Source organism: Artemia franciscana, chromosome 4 (genome assembly GCF_032884065.1).
Source record: "Artemia franciscana chromosome 4, ASM3288406v1, whole genome shotgun sequence".
Classification (NCBI taxonomy): domain Eukaryota; kingdom Metazoa; phylum Arthropoda; class Branchiopoda; order Anostraca; family Artemiidae; genus Artemia; species Artemia franciscana.
In genome coordinates, this window is record NC_088866.1 from 26,753,899 (window position 1) to 26,766,412 (window position 12,514).

Consider the following 12,514-nt stretch of genomic DNA (forward strand, 5'->3'; position numbering starts at 1 on the left):
TATATATATATATATATATATATATATATATATATATATATATATTTATATATATATATATATTTATATATATATATATATATATATATATAAATATATATATATATATATATAATATATATATATATATATATATATATATATATATATATATATATATATATATATATATATATATATATATATATCTTTCTATATTCACAGGTGGGACACAGGGACAAAACTACAATGGCGCGTAACTAATATGGCGCGTAACGACTTACGCGCACGGGGTGGTTTGGGGGGTGGCGAAGCGCCACCCCAACAGCTAGTATATATATCCATATATATAAAAATAAGTTGTTTGTCTGTGTGTCTGTCTACTGACGTCATGTCATCATGTCATGTTGTCATGAAGTTAGTTGTCGTCATGTTTGTTATGACGATGACGTCATTAAAGGTATTTAAGAAAATCGTTCAAAGACAAATTTTTAATTGTAAGAAGATTGTGGACGGAAAAATGTTCAATTGTAAAATGACTGAAGAACCTACAATGGCAACAGCCGAGGAAGCTGCTCAAAAGACAAATTTTTAATTGTAAGAAGATCGTGGACGGAAAAATGTTTAATTGTAAAATGACTGAAGAACCTACAATAGCAACAGCCGAGGAAGCTGCTCAAAGATTCTATGCCAAAAAACTTGCGGCTGATAGAGAAAGTAAGGAAAGAAAGCGTGCCGAGAAAAAAGGAAAAAAACTGAAAAATAAAGGAGAAAAACAGAACTAAAAAAATAAAAATAAAAAAAACTAAAAAGATAAAAACTCCAAAAAAACTAAAAAGAAAAAAGAAAAAAAACTAAAACAACTGAAAAAAGGTAAAAACCAAAAAAAAACTAAAAAGAAAAAAGGGGAAAAACACAAAAATTTATTTCATCATATACCAATTCAAAAACGAATGTATATACAGACCGGGACACCGGGACACAAATAACGACCGGGACAGAGGGAATATAAATGACGACCGGGACACGGACACAACTACAACGGGGACGCCGGGGGGCACAGGGGGATATATAAATGACGACGGGGAAACAGGGAATTTTCGATTAGCAATTACCATCAACAAAGCTCAAGGGCAATCATTAGAATCATGAGGTATAACTAAAAAAACTAAAAAAAAAAGGTAAAAAACTAAGAACTAAAAAAAAGACCAATTCAAAAACGAATGTATATACAGACCGGGACACAAATGACGACCGGGACACAGGGAATATAAATGACGACCGGGACACTCAAAGAGAAATTACAGACTGGGACACCGGGACACAAGTGACGACCGGGACACAGGGACACAACTACAACGGGGACGCCGGGGGGACAGGGGGATATATAACTGACGACGGCGACACAGGGAATGTTCGATTAGCAATCGCCATCAACAAAGCTCAAGGGCGATCATTAGAATCATGAGGTATAGATCTGAATACGGATTGTTTTTCCGATGGACAATTGTGTCAATGTTTCATGTTCAAGAGTCGGTAAACCTGGCTATCTATTTATATGCACAGACAATGGGACAGCGAAGAATGTTGTATATTCGCAAGTTTTACGTAGTTAAAAACATATATATATATATATATATATATATATATATATATATATATATATATATATATATATATATATATATATATATATATATATATATTCACAGGTGGGAAACGGGGGCACAACTACAATGGCGCGTAAATAATATGGCGCGTAACGACTTACGCGTGCGGGGGGCTTGGGGGGGCGCGAAGCACCCCCACCAACTAGATGTTGGGGTGGCGCGAAGCGCCACCCCAACAGCTAGTACATATATAAAAATAAGTTGTTTGTCTGTGTGTCTGTCTACTGACGTCATGTTTGTGTGTCGACTGACGTCATGTTTGTCGACTGACGTCATGTTTGTCGACTGACGAAATTACAGACCGGGATATCGGGATGCAAATGACGACCAGGACACCGGGACATAGGGAATGTAAATGACGACCGGGACACTCAAAGAGAAAGCGACCGGTACAAAAGGAATGTTCGATTAGCAATCACTATCAACAAAGCACCGGGACACAAATGACGACCGGGACACAGGGAATATAAATGACGACCAGGACACTCAAAGAGAAATTACAGACCGGGACACCGGAACACAAATGACAACCGGGACAAAAATGACGACCTGGACACCGGGACACAGGGAATATAAATGACGACCGCGACACTCAAAGATAAATTACAGACAGGGACACCGGGACACAAATGACGACCGGGACACAGGGAAACAACAACAACGGGGACGCCGGGGGGGGCACAGGGGGATATATAAATGACGACGGGGAGACAGGGAATATATATGACGACCAGGACAATTAAAGAGAAATTACAGACCGGGACATCGGAACACAAATGACGACCGGGACAAAAATGACGACCGGGACACCGGGACACAGGGAATATAAATGACGACCGCGACACTCAAAGAGAAATTACAGACTGGGACACCGGGACACAAATGACGGTCTGGACACAGGGAAACAACTACAATGGGAACGCCGGGGGGCACAGGGGGATATATAAATGACGACGGGGACACAGAGAATGTTCGATTAGCAATCACCATCAACAAAGCACCGGGACACAAATGACGACCGGGACACAGGGAATATAAATTACGATCGGGACACTCAAGGAGAAATTACAGACCGGGACACCGGAACAAAAATGACGACCGGGACAAAAATGACGACCGGGACACCGGGACACAATGAATATAAATGACGACCGCGACACTCAAAGAGAAATTTCATACAGGGACACCGGGACACAAATAACAACCGGGACACGGGGAATATAAATGACGTCTGGGACTCAGGGACACAACTACAACGGGGACGCCGGGGGGCACAGGAGGATATATAAATGACGACGGGGACACAGGGAATGTTCGATTAGCAATTACCATCACCAAAGCTCAAGGGCAATCATTAGAATAATGAGGTATAGATCTGAATACAGATTTTTTTTCCCATGGACAATTATATGTTGCATGTTCAAGAGTCGGTAAACCTCACAATCTGTTTATATGCACAGACAATGGGACAGCCAAAAATGTTGTATATTTGCAAGTTTTACGTAGTTAAAAAAATATATATATCTATCTATATTCATAGGTGGTACACAGGGACACAAATACAATGGCGCGTAACTAATATGGCGCGTAACGACTTACGCACGGGGGGGGGCGTGAAGCGCCCCCATCAACTACGTGTTGGGGTGGCGCGAAGCGCCACCCCAACAGCTAGTATATATATATATATATATATATATATATATATATATATATATATATATATATATATATATATATATATATATATATATATAGAGTATATATAGTATATATAGTATATATATATATAATATTTATAAATTGTATGTGTGTTATGTTTGTTGAGTGACGTCATGTCATCATGTCGTCATAAAGTTAGTTGTCGTTATGTTTGTTATGACGATGACGTCATTAAAGGTATTTAAGAAATTCGTTCAAAGACAAATTTTTAATCGTAAGAAAATCATGGACGGAAAACTGTTTAATTGTAAAATGACTGAAGAACCTACAATGGCAACAGCCGAGGAAGCTGCTCAAAGAGTCTATGCCAAAAAACTTGCTGTTGATAGAGAAAGTAAGAAAAGAAAGCCTGCCGAGGAATCACAGGAACAGCAAGAAAACAAGCTTGCGGCTGATAGAGAAAGTAAGAACAGAAAGCGTGCCGAGGAATCACAAGAGGAACGTGAAAACAGGCTTGCGGCTTCAAGAGATAATGCCAGATTAGGAATGTGCAATTTCCGTCAACGAAGGCGTGTCGAGGAACTACCAGAGCAACGCGAAACCAGACTTGCTGCTAAAAGAGAAAGTGAAAAAAGAAGGCGTGCCGAGGAATCACAAGAGCAACGTGAAAACAGGCTTGCGGCTTCAAGAGATAATGCCAAAAGAAAGCTTGCTGATGAATCACAAGAGCAACGTGAAAATTATCGCATGGCATTCAGGTACAGCCCAGTCGATGATTATAATAGATATGTTCAAATCGGGACTATGACCAAAATTTGTCCCTACTGCAAGGCCTTGAAATTTAATGGTGAAACAATGGGAATGTGTTGTGCCTCAGGAAAAGTTAAACTTCCTCAACTGGCTGCACCCCCAGAGCCATTGAAGACTTTGCTTACTGGAATTACGTCAGAATCTAAGCGTTTTTTTATCAAAAATCAGAAAATATAACTCATGTTTCCAAATGACATCGTTTGGTGCCTAAATCGAAAATCCAGATCAATTTATGCCTATTTTCAAAGTAAAATGGCAAATTTATTATAGAGCAGGGTCCCTTCTACCATTCTCAGGCGAGAATCATAAATTTTTACTATTGTACTTCATCAGTGATAGAAATTCTGAATTGAATGCACGTTGCGAAATTTCTCCCGACGTTGAAAGGACAATTGTTTCCCAATTCCAACATCTTTTCCACGAAAATAATAATTTTGTGTGTCTGTCCAAAACAGCCGTCGATTTGATGCCTAGTGATACGCATAAAATTATTATTTCCGCTGACAAAATGCCTCCTGGTCAACATGTGCGTAGATACGATGCTCCAACTATCGACGAAGTGGCAATCGTTATGGTCGGTGATCAGTTTTTACCTCGAGATATTATTCTTCGTAAGTGAAACGCTCAGTTGGTAAAAATTGCTGAATCTCATCGATGCTACGATGCCCTACAATATCCTATCATTTTTTGGGATGGAGCCGACGGCTATCACTTTAATATTAAATTGATACATCCAGCCATTAACAAAGAAATGAATAAGAAATGCAGTGCAATGCATTATTATACCTATAGACTAATGATTCGGCAGGATGAAGACAATTATATTTTAAAATGCCGTCAATTGTTTCAGCAATACATCGTTAATATGTATGCAAAAATTGAATCAGAACGTTTGCTATTTATCCGTCTGAATCAGACCAAGCTCCGCTCTGAACAATACATTCATTTGCGAGATGCAGTTGTAAATGACCGTAATACCACAAACGTTGGAAGATTAACGATTTTACCTTCGTCATATGCTGGCAGTCCCCGTCATATGCATGAATATGCTCAAGATGCTATTGCGTATGTTCGTCTCTATGGTCGTCCAGATTGATTTATTACATTTACAAGTAATCAATATTGGGACGAGATACAGCAGCTTTTACTTCAAGGACAATCGGCGGTTCATAGACATGACATTACGGCCCGTGTCTTCCGGCAAAAGTTGAAATCACTGATAAACTACATGGTAAAACTTGAAGTGTTTGGGTCAGTGCGATGCTGGATGAACTCAGTGGAATGGCAAAAACGAGGATTGCCACACGCACATATACTAATCTGGCTACATTATAAAATTACTTCTAATGAAATTGATAATGTGATTTCCGCCGAAATACCTGATGAAAATGTCGATAAGGGGTTATATGATATTGTTGTAAAAAATATGATACATGGACCTTGCGGTGCACTGAACGAAAATTCACCATGCATGGCCGAAGGAAGGTGCACAAAGCAATATCCTCGACTTTTAGTATCCAACACAATTACTGGCAATGATGGTTACCCACAATATAGAAGAAGATCTACTGAAGATGGCGGTAAAACAGCAATAATAAAGAAGCGTAACGGTACCACCATCGAAGTAGATAACCAGTTGGTTGTTCCATATTCCCCATTATTATCAAAAACATTTAATGCACACATAAATGTTGAATACTGTAACTCCGTAAAGGCAATCAAATACATATGTAAATACGTCAACAAAGGCAGTGACATGGCAGTTTTGGCTTGCAGTCCGGTGTCTCAAAATTTTCAGTCGATTACAATTTGGCCCTCTGTCTGCCGAAATTGCTTTTTTGCATCACAAAACGGTAGAAAACGTTACTTTCCTATGGCATGATCTGTTTTGTTACTTTAGCTCATTCACTGTACAGCTGACTTATTATAAAAAATATATTTTTAAAACTATGTCGGAACATGGATCCACAGCCCTTTGATATCTTATTAATTATTTGATAATTTTAAAGTCTAATAAAAGTCCCTTCATTGAAAGGGGGAGGAAATGCACCCCTCCCCCTCAAAACTCTTAAAATCCAAAGTTCTTTGCGCTTTTTAATAAAATTATCAAATAAAATGTTAACTAAAAAAACATCAGGTAGGTTTCTTTCTATTACAATTTTAGCAGCTCTATCAAAAAGACAATATTCCGCTCGTCCTGGCAATTTCTTCATTTATTATATTTTCAGTTTTGTTATGTTTGTTGTACTTTTGCTTGAATGATTCAAGCGAGGGATTTTCAGGGGTTATTTATGTTGGGAACCTTTCCCAGATGCTGACGGACCGTCGAGCGAAACCCAGTTTTAGATGTTTCTGCGGGTTGTACCTTGCTCAAGATAAGCCCGACCGGTTTTACGATGGCAACAGTGGCAGATCCATAGGGGCTGGGGAACTCCGACCCCCCTAAGATTTTTTTGGCGCCCTCTTATCCTGTATTTCAATCAATTATTGGCAATTAGGTCACATTTGACCCCCCCCCCCTGAAAGATTTTGTCACACTGGGCTTCCCCCAATATTTGGCTCTAGATTCACCCCTGGATGGCGAGTTACTTTTAAAGGCTTTTAGCTTTCAGGAAAGAGCTTCAGTAACTACTGATGGAGAGGAATGTATATATGTACATATATGTATTAAAGACCGACAGAATTGACACCTCGAAGCAAACTTGGATCAATTATAGGATTCGACATCAGGGTTTCCAGAAGTTTCCGCACGAGCTGCTTAATTGTGAGGACGCTGTAGAGGAGTGATACGGCTTTTTCGAGCACTGGCAAAATAAGAGAATGACTATTCTATGACTGGTATATTAAACGACATGAAAACAGGCAAGGTAGACTCATAAGGGGGTAAATTTTTGTATCTTAGGATAACTCCTAACTTCTTGGAGCAGAAGGATCTCATTTTGCTGATGTGTTCACCACTTGTGAAATCTGAAGTACAGTGAACTCAAGAAGGTGTAGGGGATTTATTTTATTATTTTCTCTCCTTTGGCGATAAAATCAAGATGAGACAATACATTTTTTTTCTTCGAAATAAAAATTCCCTTCTGTTTTTGATGTATTGAAGCTGATAAGCAACGCCTTCTCCCAAATCTTGATTTTTCCAAGTCGGCCTGAAGTTTTTTATAAGGTTCACTGAGATTTATAAGGTTCACTGATTATCCTTCGCTATAGAGACCACTGTCGTCGTACAATCAGTAAAAGTGTGAGATGTGAGGTACCGTAAGGTTATCTCCTAAGTAATTTATGAACACCAGAAAAAAAGTTGGGGTAAAAATAATACTTCCCTGAGGTAGTCCTGATAACATTGGAATTTCTGTAGTCAGATCGTCAAGAACAAATTGTGATATATGTTGACACTCAACAAATTGTATTCTACAAGGAAAAAGAGAGTCATTGAGCAGTTGAAAATGCCAATTATCAGCACATTGGCTTTAATTTTACATAGTGGATTCCTAAGGCATACACGATCGAAAGTTTTGCTGCGTCAAAGGAGAGAAAATGAGTGTCACACCCCAGGAACAAGAGCTAAGCCTAATCTTGATTCTGCGCAATATGACAGTCAATTTTGCACTTTCTATGGTTGCACCTTGTGACATCTAGCGCCTAAATAGTTTTAAAAAGGAAGACACAACAAAAACGAGATATATTTAAGAAAAATTATTCAAAATGGGATAGGATCGTTCGCTTAATTCAACTCTGCTCGTTAACATTCGTTTCAAAAAATAGCGTTTAGTATTAGAACTCATTTTTATGTATTTGTGGCTCGAGTACTCGAAGGGCATCTTTTTTTCCGTGTTTTCTGAGAGCACAGGGAGGTTCTCTATCAGAGGGTATAACACTGGTCAAAAATTATAACGACTAGCAATTTCAAGGTTGGGTTGAAACTCATTCTTCTAGGAAGTTAATATTATATAGATAATTTTTCTTAGATGTTATGTTTTGAACAATCATCAAACCCAGTGGTTTTTCCTGTTAGTTATTGAAGCAAATTGAAATCAATAATTTTGTCAATAAATTTGTCTTATCTTATTAAACTACCTTTTGTCTGCAATTACGTTTGATACTCGAAAATCTTTTAAAAAACACAAACAAAAAAAATGAAGATTTTTTCTCTATCGAGACAAATTTTTACAATACGAATATTTCAGTCATATAGCTAATAGCCGTCTTGCTGGGAAAAAGGAAAAACCATAAAAAATTCCAGACTAAATAAAACTGACATCAAAAAGTTTTTTAGCATCCTTGCTCAAGGGAAGTATAGCTTTGAACGGAAGCTGAGTGTTAACTCAACAGCTTTGAGTGATAGTTTTAAAGCTTTGTTAATCTCGCTTTTATTTCTCTCTTTTTATTGTGAGTTTTATCTTCGTAGTGTCAAGAAGGAAAACCGTCAAGGTCATGATTAAGATAATTTTTCTTTTTTTGAATTTTTCGCTAACCATTATTTTATTAGATAGAATAATTCTTTTAAGAAACATCTCTTGTGTTTCAAAAGTGTATTTAAACGATGATGTTGAAAATGTTTTTTTTTATACAGCTACCCAAAAATAATGTAATGTGATGGAACTGTTTTATATTTATATAAGAAAAATAATAGTTTCAAACAATTTTTTTAAAATAATTTATAAAGAATAATTTTATTGAAGGACATTATTTGATTTAATATAATTTTATTTTAAGCAAATTTGCAGAAAACAGTAAATAATTAGGTGAAATTATTTTAGTTGATGGAACAGCAGCGTTGTCTTCGTAGCTACTCTTAGGCACTCTGTACAAAAACATTTTTCACTGTTTTCATTTCATTTGAGTGGCAGGTCGGACCCAAACACTCGGGGTCAAGGCTCAGGACTCAAAAGACCATGGCTACCAAATCCCCCTCTCAAAAAAGATATATATTGGGTCGGGCACCAAGGATAAATTTTGGCCCTCCCAAATTTGCCGTAAATTTTCACAGCTGTCAGACTCACCCTTCTTCAACTATTTCCCCCACCTTAATATTTAATGCCTATAAAATCTCCAGTCTGTATCTATTACTAGCTGGAAATTGTTCTTCCGCGTGCAACCTTGTTTTCATAGTCATCCTAAAAAATTTTGCATAAAGATAATCATATCTGATAATAGTTGGGGCTTACTTGGAAAGTGCTGACCATTATATTTGAAATAGGGGAAATCAAGAATCAGGATTATGAGTATGAAATTTTGAATTTTGAAATTGAATATTGATTTTGAAAAGAAGGCGGAAATTTAAAACAGTTACTCGTGTGCTACTGAAAGGGACTTCCTAGTTTGAGATATGGCTGTATGTCTTTATAACGGAGTTATCCAGGGTTGTAGCCTGTGATAAATAATCGTCTTGCCTATTAAAAGTAACAGGCCTGATTATTCAGAGTCACCAGGGAGGTACGTAAAAGAAGTAGTATGAAGCGCCTTCAGTGGCTATTCTATGCTAGTGTTCACAAAATTCACTTAGAGCTATTCTAGAAGATTTGGAAGGCATAGTTGATCAAGCTGTAGCGACACCAAATGTCACTCTGCCAACCATTATGCCTGAAAACATTGGCGAATGGCTAATAATGAAAATTGTCTAGCCGATTGAAAAAACTATAAAATTGTCTAGCCGCATTAAAATAACTTAATGCACGAAAACACGAAAAGATGCACAAAAAAATAATAATAAATGTATCTCAATAGACAAAGGAAGTAAGAAACAAGTAAATCTCAGCCATGAGACTCTAATTACGATTTTTCGGAAGACGCAAAAGAATGACACCCATGAGCTAGGGCTTGAGGTGATAAGTAGACTGATTGTAAATCTTTTTAGCAAACGTGATTTTTTGAATAGCTTGAAAACTTCTTTTCGCTCTTTTGTATAATGCTAAAATATTAGAGACGGTTTTTCGGTTTGAGCAATATTTTCTAATCAATTTGAGAGCTATTAGGATAATTATGTTTCTTTTTTTTCAGGGCTGGAACACAATATTATTAGCCAGCCAAAAAGTGGTGGCATCCAATCTCGGTTGGAAGCGTTTTGACATCACAAGTGGCGTTCAGAAATGGTTTGCTGAAGGAACTGGAGATAGTCTTCAACTTTTAGTTGACTGCTCTGGTTGCCGATCATTAGTTAAACCCGTAATTCGTTCAAGTAGACCCAAAAAGAAAAAAGAAAGACAAAGAAAACACAAAGTCCGTGCAATTCGGAAAGCCAGCAATAAACCTTTTCTTGTAATTCATACCGACTCTACGCCGAATCGACGGATGAGACGACGAGCTCTTGTCTGTAGTGCCAAAACAAAGTCTTGTTGCAAAGAACGATTTTATGTGAGTTTTAAACAGTTGGGATGGGATGATTGGATCATCGCCCCCAGTGGATATTATGCTAATTATTGCCGTGGAGAGTGCAGCGGTCCACAGACCCCAGATGCATTCCGAAACTACCATTCCCATATCCTTGGTGAATACAGAAAGCTAGATAAATTTCCTGAGCTGCAGCCATGTTGTGCTCCGACTAAATTTACATCTATGTCATTAATTTACTTCGGTCCAGATAGGAATATAATTAAACGTGATTTGCCAAAAATGAGTGTCCACGAATGTGGTTGTCCATAGCTTAGACTTCGAATTTCTAGTAAACTATTTCAAATTTTGTCTGTGATCGCTTTTTTGAGCCACATTGTCATGTTGTTTGTTATGCTGTGAATTGCTTTTCTGATCGGAGATGCCATAGAGCGGAGATTTAAGCGACTGAACGAAACGTTTTTTATAGCAGAGTCAAAAATAATTAAAGTGTGCTATAGCTCTAGTCGATGTCACAATGTTTGTTTAGTGCTTTTTAGCTTACCATAAGTTTGTATTTTTATTTTGTGCTGCAAAAAGGCAGAAAAACTGTCTTGTGCCGATGGCCATTTATCTTGAGTAAAGTGAAATGAATGACGATGTGATGATGATGTTTGAATGTCTCACACGCTGTGATTGATAAACTAGGAAAAAGAATGTTACGCAAGTGTCGATGCTCGCATTGTTTTTTTTTGTTTTTTTTTTTTTTAGGAAGCAATATCGTTTAGAAAACAAGTGGAGGATATTTGAAATGTTAAAACTTTGTTTAAAGACTTTTTCCTTTATGACCTACGTGGTCAGCTTGGCTTGTCAGATTATCAAGGGGGGGGGGAGGAAACGATCACAATCAATGTTATTTAGCCAAAATTGTACTGCAGGGAAAGGGGGAATATCCAGAAGAGCACAGAATAGGCCAATGTGATAATGTAGAAAAAATCCGTGAAAATTGATATTATATGAAGGGCTGATACCCATATCCCCCTCCCCTTAGGTTTTTTCACACAATCATTCCCTCCACCGTTTCTGATTTTTTTAAATGGCATAAAAATTCACTTACTCCGTGTTTGGATCCTTTCATTCTAAAAAAAGCCTCTGAGCTATGTGCACCACATGATTACGTAAATGCAGTATTTTGCTTGGATATGATTTGATTGATTCTATACTGGGCTATTGCCCCATAACAAGAAACCTAAATGACGTCCATGACTGAATTGAAATTTTAACCAATGAATGAGGAGAAGGTTCAACTGATATTTAATGTTGGATGCTTTGCTTTACGAGCCTGTACATAAAAGTGAGATTGAAATCCCTTCCTCTCAATACAGGGTGGGGGGGTTCCTTGGAGGAAAATTTGACCAAAGGGGGAGGGATTACTGTTTGAAAATAAATTAGCCAAAAAGTTTTTTTTTAGTTTGTTACGGAATTCTCTCTCTTTTTTTAAGGGAGGAGTTGACCACTTTTAGAGTCCCTATGAATGCTCTTGATTATTCTACGACTAATAGACTAGACAAAATAGCTAGACTAATGTTTCTTTGTTTGAAATTAATATAGTTGGCTGCTGACTGCTTCCGTTTTCTCCATGACTCATGGTGCTAATTAACGGAAGCGTAGGTAGGGGGCAAGGATTTTTTGTGGAGTTTTAAAATAATGATGCAAAAAAGATAGACTTTTCAAAATCTAGGAGGGGATTTTCTTAAATACAAGAAAATACTTTTTAAGATCTAAGAGGAGGGGTAAATGCCTGCCCCCTCCATTGGCACCCCTGCCAGTGGCTTGTACTAATTAATGGAGGGCCTTTCCAAATTGATACCGATAAAAGGTGTGAAATTTCTATTGAAGGATTTGTGTGTACAAATTCAGTGACTGATGTCCTGGTCGTGATCAAAGATGATCAGAGACAAAAAAATTTGTTCAATTGCTTTGCAAAGAATCAGGGTTATATATAGGATTTTGGTCAAGGTGGGAAGCGTCCATTAAAAAGAAAAATATTTTTAAAATCTCTATTACAAAGCCAGAGTTTGTGATTT

General features: G+C 37.4%; 1 protein-coding gene across 1 annotated transcript in view; it reads left to right on the forward strand.

The window, feature by feature from the left end:
- LOC136026227 (inhibin beta chain-like) overlaps positions 1-12,512 on the forward strand; it is a 68,246-nt gene extending 55,734 nt beyond the window's left edge. The window contains exon 3 of the mRNA XM_065702563.1: positions 10,119-12,512. Within this exon, the coding sequence (XP_065558635.1) occupies positions 10,119-10,760 (642 nt within the window). The 3' untranslated portion in view covers positions 10,761-12,512. The remainder of the gene's footprint in view (positions 1-10,118) is intronic.
- Positions 12,513-12,514: the final 2 nt, after the last annotated feature.